This window comes from Cherax quadricarinatus, unplaced genomic scaffold (assembly GCF_038502225.1).
Source record: "Cherax quadricarinatus isolate ZL_2023a unplaced genomic scaffold, ASM3850222v1 Contig1166, whole genome shotgun sequence".
Taxonomy (NCBI): Eukaryota; Metazoa; Arthropoda; class Malacostraca; order Decapoda; family Parastacidae; genus Cherax; species Cherax quadricarinatus.
In genome coordinates, this window is record NW_027196192.1 from 3405 (window position 1) to 21153 (window position 17749).

The 17749-nt window shown below is 35.7% G+C and overlaps 1 protein-coding gene across 1 annotated transcript; it reads left to right on the top strand.

Annotated features, from left to right (window-relative positions):
- Positions 1-682: 682 nt before the first annotated feature.
- Positions 683-17499, top strand: LOC138851601 (ring canal kelch homolog; the record flags this gene model as incomplete). The annotated part of the gene is given in 6 exon segments (XM_070080876.1): positions 683-795; positions 1295-1472; positions 5432-5572; positions 7641-7755; positions 10626-10766; positions 11092-17499. Coding segments are annotated over 6 exon segments (864 nt in total), but the record flags the coding sequence as incomplete, so codon positions are not given.
- Between the last annotated feature and the right edge of the window lie 250 nt (positions 17500-17749).

Below are 17749 nucleotides of genomic sequence, written 5' to 3' on the forward strand. Positions count from 1 at the left end.
TTTCCTTTTCTTTTTTTTTATTTAGTAAAAAGCTATAGAAGAGGCAACTAGCCCCTTGTTCCTTGCATTTTGACCACTTCTTACAGCACACACATTGCTGACAGAGGAACTGTTCTCCACTTCCCCATGTAGATGAGAGAAAATACCATAAGAACAAAAACTGTTAAGAAACCAGAAGGAAATGCAGATTAATGTTTGTACACATATATGTACATGTGCAAGTGCATGTGTAGTATGAACTAAGTGTAAGTAGTACCTATCCTCTTACATGGTTTAAGACAGAAAGAGAAAACACCAGCAATTGTACCATTGTATGAAGCAATTATAGATTTCTGTTTCACACTCATTTGGCAGGATGGTAATACTGCCCTGGGGTTGCTAACAACCTACTACCTATTTTGGGGTTTATTAATATTTTTTGAAGTTTGATTGCCTAGCAAAAGCCCTGCTATGACTTTCGCAATAGGATGATAGTATATCATTATTAACCACTAGACTGTATGTCATTGTCAGGTTTTATAAAAATTATGATAACCTGATTGGCATACAGAGCTCCATGAAAGCTCAAAGTGTATCGGCAAAGGTGAGTATAACCTTGTCATTATTTCATCCTTAAAGTATTGTTGCTTAATGTTTTTGTTTATTTGAATTGCATATTTCTTTCAAAATTCTGTATTTTTAGGTTCTTTTGGTGGTTGGTGGACAGGCTCCTAAGGCAATACGCAGTGTAGAATGTTATGATTTTAAGGATGAACGATGGTTTCCTGTGGCAGAAATGCCAACAAGACGTTGCAGGTATGTCCAGTTTTCATTTAAACCTTTACCATATGTTTCCTCTCTAGAAGTCCATGGAAAGTATATGATCTTTTGTTTTAAGCATTCACATGTTATAATTTGTGTAATATAATAAACCTTCAATATAATGGACCTGAAACAGCAGACAAAAGACCATTGGATAAATTATATTTTTAACTCATATATTTGCAATGTGTATACAGTATTTCTGTAAATAGTGTATATAGTACTATATTAGGTTTACAGTAAAGTACTTTAGTGCACTTTCTGCTATATTTTTAACTATATTCTGGTTTAACAAACACTTGGATAATCTCACCCTATTAGTATGTTATATTGAGGATTTATGCCTTTCCCAAACAGTTAGCTTTTATGTACATAATACAGAAAGAGGATGTTTATTATAAAGGGTTTATCTGCACTGAGGGCTAGGATTTTCTGTACCTTGTATCTCTGAACTTGTATCTTTTTCCTTTTACTTTTGATATATTTCTTTCAGGTGTGGTATAGCTGTAATCAATGGAAAAGTATATGCTGTTGGAGGTTTCAATGGGTCTTTACGTGTACGCACAGTGGATGTATATGACCCAACTCGGGACTCGTGGTCATCTTGTGCCAGCATGGAAGCACGACGGTCTACACTTGGTGTAGCAACACTCAACAGTTGTATATATGCTGTAAGTATTGAGCAGTGTAATTAGTTGGTCTGTGTGAAAATTTTGTTTGTAACCTTTTCCCAATTTCTCCACTTATACATGTTAGCACAATTAATCTCTGCTCTTCACTGTACTGACTTACTCATAAATATAAGTGCCAGGCACACATTTTACTATTACTACTACACTTCATAAGGACTCTAAACTGCAATGCAGACCCAGATATAAGGAGCTACAAGCGTGGGCCAAAAGCCCTCATGCAGTGCTCCTCTCTTCTTATGTTCCAGTTTTCTAAGACATACATCACACATAAAATTTCTAAAATTCATCTTGCAATAACCCCTTTACCCCTTTAAGGAGGTGTCTTGATGATGGTGAAGGGCTCTTGATCCAGGAAATTGGAGTTACTCTGCACTTCCTTACTTCACATCTGATTGCCTCCCACTCTCCTCCTCCCAGGTGTTGTATGACCCCCAACTGTCTAATAATAAGAATCAGCCCCTTAATTCTGTTCAGTTCCTTGGAAACCAAGCATATAATGAATAAAGGCATTTTACAAATATAAGCAAAAATATGTAGTTTTATATGACACAGCATCAAAATTCCAGCCATCATTTGTTCATGAAATTTGATGTTAATTTTTGTACAGTGTTTCTGGTGTCTGGGAAGTCGTCAGTTACTTAGACATCGTGTTTCAGATGAGTTCCCAAAGAAGCAAAATGTCACTACCAAATCTTCACAGAATTACATTTAAGAATAAAACCATTTTCTAAGCATAAACTGTAGTGTTAAGTAGGATATATGTGAAATCCTATTGAGTGTACGTAGGGTATAACATGTAAAGTTGAGTGTGTGTTGACAGAGCATGAAGGAGCAGTTACAGTATCAGACATCTCTTGACACATTTCCACACAACTGTGAATTGCAATTCTAATTCCTGGACTTCCCAATAATGGTCATCATTTACATTGTCACTTATAAATTTGTATATTATACCTAAGAATAGGTTGTATTTCTGATAAATTTGACCTTAAAATACAGTGCATTGTCTACTGTGTTTTTTTTCTCCTTCCCTCTCTCTCTTTCTCACTGTTAAACTATAGTAGCACTTGAGTAAAGAAAAGCCTCTTTTTGACACGTCTTAAACGAGAGTGACAAGTTACAGCCAAAAATATGGTAAGTGTGAAACCCAGAATGCCCACATAGTCAGGACAAACAGTTGAAGACATCATGAAGGGATTGCTTTGGCTGCATGTAAAATTTTCAATACTTACTTTTATGCTCCTACACTGTGAATCATAATTATATCTCCTGTACCATTCAGTTATATTCGGTGCAATGCTAATTAATTATGAACTAACATATTAGATACCCAGATGTCGCTGTGCATCATCTGCCTAATTTTCCTGCTTCCCTTGTTTTACTACATTGAATCTTACCTCTGTACAGCTTTATGATTAGATCATTGTTCCTCTTGAAAGTTTCAGAATACAGTGTATTTACATCGGAATCATTACTGACAGAGTTTCACAAAGCTGTGTCTGTCTTGCATATTAAAAGGCTTCAACATTTTTCTGTGTTGTCAACTGGCATGGGGTGCAAGGAATGAGAATAGAGATGAAATTCTTAATCTAGGACAAACATGCAAAATTTAATGTTTTTGTGAAATTTTTTGTACTAATTGCATTAGTTGTGCAACAAGTTTCCATTATTTTGGTTATAATTTGCTTACACTGTAAGAGCAAAAATCTCATAACTCAGGATTCATTATACTTTATATGTATTGTGTTGAAAAATAAACCAAGTGTACAGTATGAATATATCTTGCAGACTATTAAGGCTGAAAACACAGTTGTGATGATTAGCTGTTTGGTATGTTCTGTGATACTTAGGTGAATTTCACAAGTGTAAGAACACTTGTGAAATTCACATACTGTACTGTTGTGCAGTTCTGTTTTGGAATGCTTCTGTTTTGTATGTAGTTCTGTAAATGTCTGATAAAATGGATTAATAGGGAGGAAAGGGTGTCTGTTTTAGGGATGTTTTGATGAAGCTGATGTAGTCTACTTAAAACTACTGGGCATGGAGAAACACCCAATAAAACAGACTAAGTCTTCTGTATTGATGGACCTCCAGGAATACTAAGAATAAACTAGTACAATACAGTAGTACCTTTAAATGTACTTTAAAAGGAAAGGAGCTAAAAGTACGGCACAGTACAGTAATTTTTCTTAGGTTTTTAAGTGGATTGATTAACTTATAGAGGTACAATACAGTACAGTATTAACATGTGGTCTAGTGGTGAACCAGAATAAGTTATTCTGAGTCAGAGGACCTGTAAACTCGAGCAATATCACTGCTGATGCATGGTGTGAGAGACAGGTAAAGCATACCATTTATGCAAATCTTCTTCATTCCTTGTATCTTGGGCCATTTTCACATGCTTCCTAGAATTAATCAAAGAACCTTTTTGGTTAGCATCTACACAGTACTTCATAGCATGTTGTGTAAATTTTTCCTTGCTGTTACAAATGTCTGACACTGATTTGTTACACCATACTTCTCACATACCCGGGCCACTGAAACCCCAACCTCCAAGCTTCCTTATTAATTAAAGTTTCTGCTTAGCAGTTGAGTTCACATGCTTCTTCTTGGCACCATCACTTACTTTAGAGGCCATTGTTAACTGCACTGTACACAGTACTATAATAAAATGATTAAAAACATTGTAAATCCAGAGGAAAAATTGGAGACAAAGTTACGATGATATGAGCGCACGCAGACATTTACAAACTGATGCAGGAAGTCATTGGGCCTGCTGCCCTGGAATATTGAAAATGGACACATCCATGACAAACCTCAAACCATGCAAACTTGCGATTAAATAAAGTCAATCCATTTTATTGGCAGTTTTAATTGGCCACCCCATTAAACGCACATGTGTTGAGCCTTTTTCTAGCCAGATTTTTTGTTCATTGTAGGAGATATCCACTATGGATGGATGGATTTATGAAGGATGAGGTTAATCATAGAATTGATGAGGGAAAAAAGGTGAGTGGTGCATTGAGGTATATGTGGAGACAAAAAACGTTACCTATGGAGGCAAAGAAAGGAATGTATGAAAGTATAGTAGTACCAACACTCTTATATGGGTGTGAAACTTGGGTTGTGAATGCAGCAGCGAGGAGGCGGTTGGAGGCAGTGGAGATGTCCTGTTTAAGGGCAATGTGTGGTGTAAATATTATGCAGAAAATTCGGAGTGTGGAAATTAGGAGAAGGTGTGGAGTTAATAAAAGTATTAGTCAGAGGGCTGAAGAGGGGTTGTTGAGGTGGTTTGGTCATTTAGAGAGAATGGATCAAAGTAGAATGACATGGAGAGCATTTAAATCTGTAGGGAAAGGAAGGAGGGGTAGGGGTCGTCCTCGAAAAGGTTGGAAGGAAGGAGTAAGGAAGGTTATTATGGGCGAGGGGCTTGGACTTCCAGCAGGTGTGCGTGAGCGTGTTCGATAGGAGTGAATGGAGACGAATGGTATTTGGGACCTGATGATCTGTTGGAGTGTGAGCATGGTAATATTTAGTGAAGGGATTCAGGGAAACTGGTTATTTTTATATAGCTGGACTCGAGTCCTGGAAATGGGAAGTACAATGCCTGCACTCTAAAGGAGGAGTTTCGGGATATTAGCAGTTTGGAGGGATATGTTGTGTCTCTTTATACGTATATGCTTCTAAACTGTTGTGTTCTGAGCACCTCTGCAAAAACAGTGATTATGTGTGAGTGAGGTGAAGGTGTTGAATGATGAAAGTATTTTCTTTTTGGGGATATTTTCTTTCTTTTTGGGGTCACCCTGCCTCGGTGGGAGACGGCCGACTTGTTAAAAAAAAAAATTATAACCAAATTACAGTGGATTCTGAGTAACATTAAAAATATTTGTTTAATTAATTGGAGAAATATGATGGGGTTTCACGTACATTTATTTCAGGTAGGTGGCTTTGATGGCTCTACCGGCTTAAATAGTGCAGAAATGTATGACTCCAAGGCCTATGAATGGCGGATGATTGCCCCGATGTCAACCAGACGATCTTCAGTAGGAGTTGGAGTTGTGAGCGGATTTCTCTATGCTGTAAGTGTAAAATTAATATGGCTTTCATCATCCATAGATCTACTTTTTGATGTCCGGGTTGTTTACGTAGATCTGCGTTTTGAGCTCAGCTCCCTCAGATAAGCTGTGAATGGTAAATTTTGGCCTAGACACGAGAGAATGAGTCTGCACAGTGAGCGTGCATTGTATAAAATAAATCCTGCTCCATGCAGTGCATAATGAAAAAACAAATCTCTGACTTTGTGTTTGGTTTAAAATAGCAATTCTGAGATATTTTCTAATAAGGCTTTTATGGTTTTATTGGCTGTTCCTTGTTATCATTGGATTGAATAGAAGATATTTTACTGAAATTGAGATTATTCTGTTTTTTCAGGATCAGAAGTAGCTTGAAATTTGGCTCAAAGTATCAGAAATATTTTTAACAAATTTCACAAGGACAGGTATGGCTCCCCTACACTGACAGTCTCTTTTATGGGTTTTTACTAGGTTAAATTCAGTTACTGTTGTCTCATAAACCATGACCAGTCATTCCTGGTTGTATTTTATTATTCGAAAAATGGAGTAAATATTCTATTTTGTGTGATTAAGAATTTAAAATGGAAGGCAATTGTAATAGAGAAGAGGCCTTGAGGCATGACTAATGAACAGAAGAAATACAGCCTCTCCTTACTTAATGAAGGAGTTCTGTTCCTAAGACCACGTTGTTAAATGAATTTGTCACTAAGTGAGGAGCATATTATAATGGTTAGTGGGTTTGTGTCAACCATCTTTGATATTGTTTTATTGTCACCTTTGTACCATTTGTGGTATATTTTTAAATGTTTATACAGTAGTGTACTGTATATTGAAATAAAACAGAATAAAGGAAATCAGCTCTAGTATATATTATTTAGGTATAAATACTGGTCAGAGTGCCTGTCGTAAGTCTGAGGCGTCGGTAAACAAGTATGTCACTAAGAGAGGAGAGGCTGTAATGTTTTAGTGCTGGGAATGTCTACAGTGTTTATTTTGGATTTATTTATAAAATATTTTTTATTTTTATGTAAAATTGGCCAAATTACTAATTCTGTGCACTTTATAGGGAACTTTAAATAGTTGAATGGGCAGTTTCTTGTGCTCAGTCAATAGAACAGAAGGTATACTAGGAAAATAGCTAAGAATTTGGTAAATAGGAGCAGTGGAATTAGCTGAAAATAGGATTCAAAGTGGTTGAAATCACTCCTGTGCAAATTCCATTGTTACCGCTAACTTTACGCTTGCATAATTCCATAAGTTTTTCATCAAATTTTGTACTTTTGGTGTCATTATTTTTAGAAAAAAATTCTCTACCATTTCAGAAGATATAGCTTCAGGATTTACATCACCTCTAGGAATGTAGCACACTGCAAATTAATTCAACTGTATGCTTACCCCTTAAACTGCACAGGCGAGACTCAGTTGCAGAGAAGGCTTTATTGCACAATGTTTCAACACAAATTGACTTTGTAAAGTACATAAACATGACAAAAAATCACAACATATTGTACATCCGCAAAGTCAGGTGCAGAGTGTGCAAGGTCTAAGGTGTCAGGTGTTGAGTGGTCAAGTAGCAAGCCTGAACCATGGCTTAGGCCTTTCCACCTTTGTCATGTTTTTATAATTACTGAGGTGTCTGTAGCACCCTCAGAGAACTTTTAGGAAAATCTTTTGACATTAATAGTATCTGCACACCTCTGGAAAAATGGTGATAGAGTGAGTGATGACATAAGTGTTTCTTTGTTTTAGGGTCACCCTGCCTTGGTGGGAAATGGCTGATGTGTTAAAAAAATATTACTCTTAAAATATGGTAGAAGTACAGTACCTGCACTCTGAAAGTGGTTTGGTGATATTTGCAATTTGGAGGCACATCTGAATTGTAGTATCTCTGCACCTCTGGCTAAACAGTGTTGGAGTGAATGATGGTGAATTTTTTTTTTTTTTATGGGTCACCCTGCCTTGGTGGGAGACCAGTGTGTTAAAAAGTTACATGTCTGAAGGAATAAATGCATAACTATATGAGTGGCAAAAATACAGTGTTTAGCCAGCACTTTAAATTTTCCTCTTGTTTAAGGTTGGTGGGTATGATGGAGCCTCACGACAATGTTTGGCATCAGTAGAATGTTACAGTCCAGATTCTGATGTGTGGTCTTCTGTAGCAGAGATGTCAGCACGCAGAAGTGGAGCAGGTCAGTGATGCTTACAACAGTACCAGTGGTGTTCTCACACTTCTCTGAATCAGCTTTAAGCACATAAAATCCATTATTTTTTTCTGTTATTACCATAGAATGTGCTTCTGTAAATTATTAGTGGTGCCTGTAGGTTAGGTACCATCAAACATTTTGAAAGTTATTTGCTTTCAACATTTCTCTTGACTTACCGTTGAAGTGGATTTCATGGATAATGTTTGGAATATTTCATCAGTTATAAAGCATTAAGTTCTGTATGTCCCATTATATAGCTGAGAAGAGATGTAACCTAGTCTTACCTCTCTTCCCCGTGATCCTTTTCTGAGATTGCGAGGTAAAAATTGAGTATTTTGCTTGTCACCTCAGACTTTGTCTGTAGTCGAATCATTATATGAATTTTTTCAAATATATAAGAACATGAAAATATGAGAGCACTGCAGTAGGCTTACAGGCTCATGATAGGAAGAGCCTTCTTGCACCCAACCATCTGGATCATATCCATGTATATTGCATAGGAATAAGACACATCCACAGTTGAGACATTGAAGGAGACGTTTATATATAGCAGACGATGTCAGGTGCGATCCATGAAGATCATCCTAAACTATAAACCAGTAAACACTGCAGAAACCAATGCTAGTATATATATAGGATCCCTTGTGTGGAAACAGCCAAGACCATGGACCAACATGTTAGAGAGCACTAATATTCCTGTAGCTGTGATGATATGAACAACACGTGTCCAACACAGTACTACAGTATACAAAGTGCACATGAGGTTGGAGGGAGAACTACTACTTATTAAAGAGAGTGATTTTATGAGACACCAGTGCCTGGAAACCTCAATGATTTGAATTTCAAACACTACTACACAAAACTCAAGGAACTTGAGCATCTCCAGTATCCTTGCCAAATGATTTTTGCCCAACCAAAACACTTCTGTCAAGTGATGCAAGAGTAGAGGAAACTGCAGTAGGCCTTCTGGCCCATGCTAGGCAGGGCCTTCTTATATCTAGCCCTTCTCATGCATGAAGTACACAGCCCTGCCCACTAGTTTTCAACATGTCCTTTATCTGTTATTCTGGGTCACGCCTCTCTCTCTGTGGTAAGATTGAAAAAGCAACTATTGGCAAAATATCTCTTTTGGTAATGTCTTGATTGTGCATGTTTCTTATTCCAGCAGTTTTGTCAGTATTAACGCACCTGTACTTGTACGACTAGGCATATCTTGTTAATGTAAAATGAACGGTGTAATTGTAAAACTTGAAACAAAGTAGTAATACTGTCTTACTAAGTATTATTTTGCACTAAATTGGTTAGGTTTACATGCAGACATTAGTGGAAATTCTTTTGAAAATAGAATTGTAGAGTTCACCTAAACAGCTGACTATTGGAAACCCAGAATTTTCTGTTAGGTCCAAGTACCTAATTAATAATAAAAAAAAAGGCAAGGATTTCCAAAAATTTAAAAATTCCAAGAAATAATTCCAAAAGTTGTGTGGTTCCTTTTCTCTTGCAATTCTAGTGTGTATGTACATACCTACACTGTGAACAAGAATTGGAGTAAATGGTTTGAGAATCATTCTTGATGGATGATGAGACTGAGGATAATGTCTGTACATTGTGAATCATCCTGGGAAGCCAGTGGCAGTGTCATATAGCCTTTTCTAACTTCATACTGTACAATTACAGTGCAGCCCTTAAATAATAATTGACAGTGTAGTGCTATTTATAAACTTGAACATATACTTAGCAGTAGCTCTCCTATATTTGAGATGTTTCATCCAATTATTGTAAGTGCACAGGTTGGAATAAATCAGCCATTATGTGCATTAGCATCCAATGCAAGGGAAGTTTTCATAACCTATGCTTACCCCCCTGTGTTTACTTTTTTGTGTTAAATGTGATGAAACTGGAAATAATGTTGATCCATAAGCAATTTACTGCCATGAGAAGCCCATATACTGGTCTTGTTTATCACCCATGAGGACAAAAACCTTACAGCAGATGGCAGTGTCATATTGCCCAATCTAACTTATTATTGTACAGTATCAAGGCGAGCTTCTTTTAATGATCAACAATGCAGTACCATTTATAAACTTGCACATGTACTCATTATAGACTTTTCCATTATAGAAATGTCTGTACCATTTTCACAGGTACATGAGTGGGAGTAAATCTGTCTTTACCTACTTCAACAGAGGAGAACATGAGGTTTATATATGCTCTCCCCACCTCCATTTCCTAGTACCATTGTATTGGTACTTTTTTTTGCAATTTTCACTGGTGTATCTTCTTTATCAGTCAAAGGACCCAGCAGGCTGAATGAGAGTATAATAGAATTAAAAATCTTGGTCAGATTCATGGTGCAATAATGTGTACTTTTATAAAATGTTTAATATTCTCTCTTGACTTGTGTTTATAATGTAAGAAGACTCCTTAATCAGCTGGGTCAACTGATGTGCCACTCATCAGTCTAAAAGTTAGTCAGTACAGTACCAAGACTACGGCAGATCTGCTTGGCTTCTAAACATTAAGCAGGCTAAAAGTGCTCTTTCAGCATGTTTTTGTCAGTTGAAATATGTCTCTGCTTGAAACAGTTTTGGCCTACAAGTGAACTACTATACTTGATATGTATATGATTCTAACATGGCATTATGATGTTAGGTTAATTTGTTCTAATTTCTTTCAGGAACTATTAGATGGACAACCCGTTCTTTATGTACATCTTCCATAATTCAGATATTTTTTTTCAGTAATATGAAGAATATAAATTTTAGCAAAGTAAAGAGAGATTAAACTTACCTTGAGTGACATGAAAAATATAATTATACTCTGCAGTACTGTACAGTAAATCTTTCCATGTATAGGTGTAGGAGTGTTGGATGGCCTCCTTTATGCTGTTGGGGGCCATGATGGGCCACTTGTGAGGAAAAGTGTTGAGGTTTACAATCCAGATACCAATAGCTGGAGCCCTGTAGCGGATATGAATCTTTGCCGGAGAAATGCTGGTAAGATTTTTTATTATTTTTCTTGGATGATTAGTAAGAGTTAATAGGGCTGATGAACTTGGTAGTTTTTGATTGAACTCTTCATATACTTAATTAACCAATTCATTCAGGTTCCTAACTCCCAGGTTTTACTGAAGCTTTGCTCATACTGTACTTTTCGGTTATTTTACCCAAATAAAATACGTTTTTTATGTTTATACCAATAGTGTAGACTATGTTTATACTAGATAAAATTGTCTGTTGTATCAGTACCAGTAATATAAACTATATATTTGAATAGTTAATTATGTCAAAGTATATATATTGAAAAACATCAAAATTGCAGGTGTGATTGCTTTAAATGGTCTACTGTATGTTGTTGGCGGAGATGATGGTACGTCCAACTTGGCCTCAGTGGAGGTGTACAATCCTAAAACAGATGTTTGGACACTTCTACCAGCACACATGGGTATAGGCAGATCATATGCTGGTGTGGCTATTATTGATAAACCAGGTTTCTGAGATGAGGCAGAAGGTGCAGGGGAGTGACTGCTTTCAGTATTGATACACAGCATTTAGTATCATATGGACTACTTTAGCATAATTTTGCTACACTGAGTTTTGTTGAGATGATTTTTGTTAGGCATTACTCTCCTTTTTCCATTTAGTGTTCCCAGAACCTTGGCCAGCATGACACATGTTGCCTGCAACTCCGTAAAAGATTCTAGTTCCTTGCCAAGTACACGTATCTTATATCAGTGATATTACTGGTTGATTACATTATTTAATGCCATTTTTAGTATTAGAGCTAAGCAAGTAGCTTTAATTATTAATGGTTTAAAATATAGGGCCAAATTGCTTAAAAAAATAGGTTCTATTTTTTTATTTTTTACTTTCATATGGAAAAAATGGTACAGTACAACTGAATAAATTTATGATCAAAGAAAGTATCATTTTTGTAAAAATAAGCATATTTTTCAATATATAATATTTTTACATGATGAATTTGTTTTAAAATGCATCAGAATATGGATGACTTGTTAGCATGGGACCATAACTTTTCCAGGTAAAAACAGTAAATGAACAATTAAAAATTGACTTCAGCAAAATTAAATCTGGAAACTCTATATTAATCTTGAATCTTTCAGATGTTTCAATGTGTAAACATGAAAAAAGAAGCTGACTTTAAATGATAATAACAAAAGAACATTGTGACAATGTTCTTTTGTAATTAACTCAGTGGTAAGTTGTATGAAAGGCAACTATGCCTTTTATTCCAAGCTAAGATTCTAATGTTAGCAGATAGAAGGTGGATGAAAGCATTGTTTGTTACCTTCATGCTTATTTGCTTGTTCGTACAATATTGCTTGCAGCAAAAAAAAAAAAAAAGTTAATGATCATCTAATTACAGTAATTGGCTTGTAATCAAGATATTTTTTCTTTTAATACTGTTGTCATGTATAAATCCTTGGCTTAGCCTTTTAACTCGGAATTTACTGATGAGACTCTTCAAATTTTTATAGGGATTAAGTCACTAGCAAGAACTTATTTGTCAATTTAATTACTTAGCAGCCTGTTCTGAGATGGTCATAAATCCAATCATGCAGCCTTTAGAGCCATTTTCAAAGATCAGGTGAGATTAATATGCAGTATATAGTATACTGAGATGGGAAGTACAGTGCCTGCACTCTGAAGGAGGGGTCTTAATGTTGCAGTTTAAAAACTGTAGTGTAAAGCACCCTTCTGGCAAGACAGTGATGGAGTAAATGATGGTGAAAGTTTTTCTTTTTCGGGCCACCCTGCCTTGGTGGGAATGAGCCAGTGTGATAATAAAAAATAATAATAATAAAAATATAGTATATCCTCCCATTTGGCTGGATACTTTTGAAAGTATTTTTGACAGTGTTCTAAAAAAAGATACCAAAAGTTTAAACTGCATTAGTACTTATCCCTCTCCTTCAGTGGTGATTAAAACTTGGGATAACTTGATTGTCATCCTGTGATAACTGCACTGCTACTGTATCTTGTATTAAAGATTTTTCCTTGCTTGAAATACTAAGAAATTATTAAGAGTTTTACTTTTATGTAGCTCAGCTTAACAAAATTGTTAAGTTGAACATGTGACCATTGTAAAAAACAAAATCACAAAAATCATTTTGTGATTTCTGTATAGAAAAACTTATGGAATGTTTGCAGTCTTGTGAGATTTCATTGCATACTCAAGTTTTTTTTTTTTTTTTCTCTCTAGTTCACCAGCCATCTCCCACCAAGGCAAGGTGATCCAAAAAAGAAGAAACAAAAGTTTTTCTTCTTTTTACATTTAGTAATTTACACAAGAGAAGGGGTTACTAGAGAGTTCTAACATCTTATGTGTGTGTTGATTGATTACACTACCAGCACCAATATTAGAAAATTATAATGACTGCAAATTGTCACATATTGTAGGTTTTTGAAACCATGGTGATTTCAACTGAATATAGAATAAATAACAGGATGTCATATATTACAAGCTTTGTTCCTACAAATTAGCCTTAAATATTTGAAAGCAATAATTGTTAGTTTTCCTTGGCAGCTACAAATATCATGCTTGTGATTGCAGGTATAAATTATGGAATAATTAGTTGTTTTTTGCTTGGCAGCTGGAAACAAAATGCATGTGAATGCTAGTACAGTTAAACTGATGTATTATAATTCATTATTGTAAATCATTTTTCTGTAATGTTGTCATGTATGCATAGTGGTTTGTATGTGAGAATGAGTTATCATGGAAGATGTTGCTTGTGTGTAAATGTATACTAGTTAATTATTTCTTGTGTGCATAGATGGAATACTTTGAGAATAATGATTGTGTTAGGTGTGTATGTGTAAGCTTTTGTCTGTATTAATTATATGTATAACCATCAGTTTGCAGTATGAACATTGTGACAATTTTTCCTCTCATTTTGGTTTGCAGATATTAATTTATATAATTATTAGTTACACTAAAGCAAATAGGGGACTATATGTTCCTGAAATTGGTAAAAATTGCAACTTGAGCATTTCAGTAATATAATGGGGAAATTATTGTACATGACTAATATCATTACTTACATACTGTAATTAATTTTCAGTTTCTCATGTGTTTTATTGTTTTTGATAGAGTAGATATAATTTTTACTTATAACAAAATTATCATTCAACAGTTTGGGACAAAATTAGGAAAATTTAGTGTGAAGCATGCTCAAGTGTAGAGTTTCTAATGTTTATTCAAAATATAATGTGGAATTAAGCACTTAGCAGTAAATCAGATATCAACAAGCTTTTTAGGCAGCCTTGAGCTTTTTCCTGCATAAAACTTTTCCACACCTCATTATATTACAAATCCATTAGTTTCACAATGTGCAAAATGCTCATTAACTAGTCAATCAAGTACGGCACCTTCAGGTCGGGCCAGACAATGGAAATATGACATTGAAGATACTACTTCACAATAAGCCATTGGTTTCCTGTCCCAACAGGGCATACAATACCATATTAATTTACAAGCAGCACTACACCTCACTGCATTGTGCTGTAGACTTGGCTAATGATCCTATAATTATCGAGCCATCATATAATTATTTTTTAGAGTGTTGGTTTTCAGCACCCCATGAAAATTATTGCATTTAAAAAGGCAGTAATTAGAAACATGATAAACAAAGATTAATTTTACCTTATGCAGCTGCAGTCAGAGATGATGCACTCATAAATTTACAAGAGTTCTTGCTTCAGTCTGAAATTTTGACATTCATCTTGTAAGATTTTCCTGTGAAAAAACAATATATTTTTGATCTGGAAATGGAAACTTCAGTACTGTACAGTATTCCAAAATTACGTACTAAGATATCTCGGTATTCGTGATGATAATACCTGACCTGCAGAAGATTTTGCTGCTGATCAATGGAGGTATTGTAGTTCCACATTTTTTCTCACATCTACATCATGAACAAGTGCATCTTTACCTTTTTTACTTGGATCTTCCTCTCAGATCAAACCCGATTACCTGCTATTCCATAAGCAGTGTGTGACCTCTGTGGGTTTAGCACCTGCTTGTAAATATATGGTGGTAATACTTTCTAAAGTATGCAAGACCTACAGGCAAATTAGTGATGTAGTGTGCAAACTGTATGAATTGCTACCCATCCTCTTGCTAAACTGTATAAGTTAGTGATACGCACACTGGCAATGAAATTTGCCTTTAGCAATTTATCTTTCTACTTATACTGAAAATAGCTTAAAACACTTCACTGGCATAACCTTTTTAAAAGTTTATAATTAAAGCCAGTTTTGGCATATTTAGAATGTTTGTGTATGATTGTGATGAGAATTTGTGGTGTGTCAGATTTTCAAATGAACCTTAATGTTAATTTTTCATTGCAGACATTTGCTGTTGAAAATTTCTGATGCCTTTGCTTTTATCAAGGCATACTGAAATGTGGTGTGGATTTTCACCAAAGAATGTACAATATCTAATAGGGCTTATATTTATTTCACTGTAAAGAGTATTGTCTGTGGAAAAAAAAAAAATTTGAAGTTGGGGAAAATGGGTGAAAATCTTGAGTTCGTGTTAATAAAGTGTTGATATCTTGTCTGCTTGTCTTGTGTTTACACAGTGATAGTTCTGGGGATCCCTCACAATCCACTCTACAAGACCTTGTTGACAACCCGATATCAGAACTGTTTCAACTAACCTGCTGGAGCCTGTAGCTTGCAGTTCAACGTAGGTGATCTAAGATGCTTTGTAGAAATCTGTTAAATTCCCTATTGAATGCAGTAAGGGGTCTGTTGGTAATTCTTCTTTATTTGAAAGGAGCAAATTTAAAGCCTTTTGACATCATGTTGTGTTATCTCTTACCATACTATTTTCAGTACTTTGACATCATGTGCTCTGCTGTATTGTTTTAGTTTGATTCAACTCCTCCCTTCTGTTTTTATTTCTTTGGTGCCTTCACATGCATTTTTATTGATTTTTTTTGTTTCATTCTTGTGATGGCTCCTGTGGAAAGTTCCTTCAAAGCAATCTTGTTTTTCGTTTTTGTATAATTAATATTTTTTGCTTTCATACATAAATTTCATCAACGGTGCTGGAAGCAACCTCTTTCAGATTTGTAATAAGTGTGCCTTGATGTTGTGCATGTTATATGTATTATTTAGAAAATTATTGCTTTCACATGTCTTCATTATCATAATATTCCTCTCCATCTTTCCAATATACATTGTCCTCCCTATCTAACATTTTCCCTCTTTTGTTTTTAACTGCTAAGTCTATTTACTCTTCATGCTTTCTCATCTTATTCATCTCTCTCCAAAACAGTTGTTGCTCAGTAATTCAGACAACCTTAAAATGAATGAATATATTTCATTCTATTTAGTGAAGGGATTCAGGGAAACCGGTCATTTTTATAGATTTAGCTGGGCTTGAGTCCTGAAAATGGGATGTACAATGCTGCCTGCACTTTAAAGGAGGGGTCTGGGATATTGACAGTTTGGAGGGACTTCTAAACTGTTGTATCTGAGTGCCTCTGCAAAGACAATGATTATGTATGAGTGAGGTGAAAGTGTTGAATGATGATGAAAGTATTTTCTTTTGGGGGATTTTCTTTCTTTTTGGGTCACCCTGCCTCGGTGGGAAACTGCCGACTTGTTGAAAAAAAAAAGTATTTTGGTTACACATTGACAGGCTGGGTCAAGGAAAATATTTGCCATCACACACTGGTTATCTTTCCAAAAAGGCACAGATATCACAGGCCATTGTTGACCTACCACACTGCATCATCCCCACTTTATTTTCATGCACTCTCTTTGTTTTCACACACTTGCCTGCTGGATATTTAAGCTTCTACCCCAAGGCACCTCTTTCATACCCCAGATTTATACGCCACCTATAAACGTTCATCGACATAATTTGAGTAATTCACTTTTTTTTTTCAACACATTGGCCATCTCCCACCAAAAATAAAGGAAAGAAACAATTAAACATAAAAATAAAGGAAAGAAACAATTTCACCATCATTCACACATAATTACTGTCTTTGCAGAGGCGCTCAGATACGACAGTTTAGATGTCTCTCCAAACAGTCAATATCCCAAACCCCTCCTTTAAAGTGTAGGCATTGTACTTCCCATTTTCAGAACTCAAGTCTGGCTAACCAGTTTCCCTGGCTCCCTTCACAAAATATTACCCTGCTTACACTCCAACAGCTCATCAGGTCCAAACAACCATTTGTCTCCATTCACTCGTATCTAACACGCTCATGCACGCTTGCTGGAAGTCCAAGCCCCACACCCACAAAATCTCCTTTACCCCCCTCCATCCTTTTCGGGGCTGATCCCTACCCCGCCTTCCTTCCCCTACAGTTATTTCTTATTTAATAGTCCACTTCTTTTCCTTATACACATCCATCTGCTCTCTCTCAATTTCCTTTTTAAACAACATTTCTCCAAAATTTTCTCTAAATTTTCAGTGAGTTTCATTCTGGCATTTTGCTATGTATTGCTTCTTTTAATTGCTCAATTTTTTTTCACATACAGTAGCTTACCATGTACTTTTTACACTGTAAAACCATTAAATATGTTACTTTTTTTCTTTACTACAATTTGTAACTCATACCAGTTATTTATGTTCTTGAACCTACAGTACTCTTACACCTTATTCATGTTGATAAATTAGACACATGTGCAACTCTTGGGTATCTTTATTGAGGAAACGTTTCGCCACACAGTGGCTTCATCAGTCCATACAAAGGAGAATCTTGAAGAACAGGAGGAGAATGAGGTAATCAGTCCCTCAACCTTGAGTCGATGTGGTCAGTCCATCAATCTTGAATAGAATACCTATTCTATTCAAGATTGATGGACTGACCACATCGACTCAAGGTTGAGGGACTGATTACCTCATTCTCCTCCTGTTCTTCAAGATTCTCCTTTGTATGGACTGATGAAGCCACTGTGTGGCGAAACGTTTCCTCAATAAAGATACCCAAGAG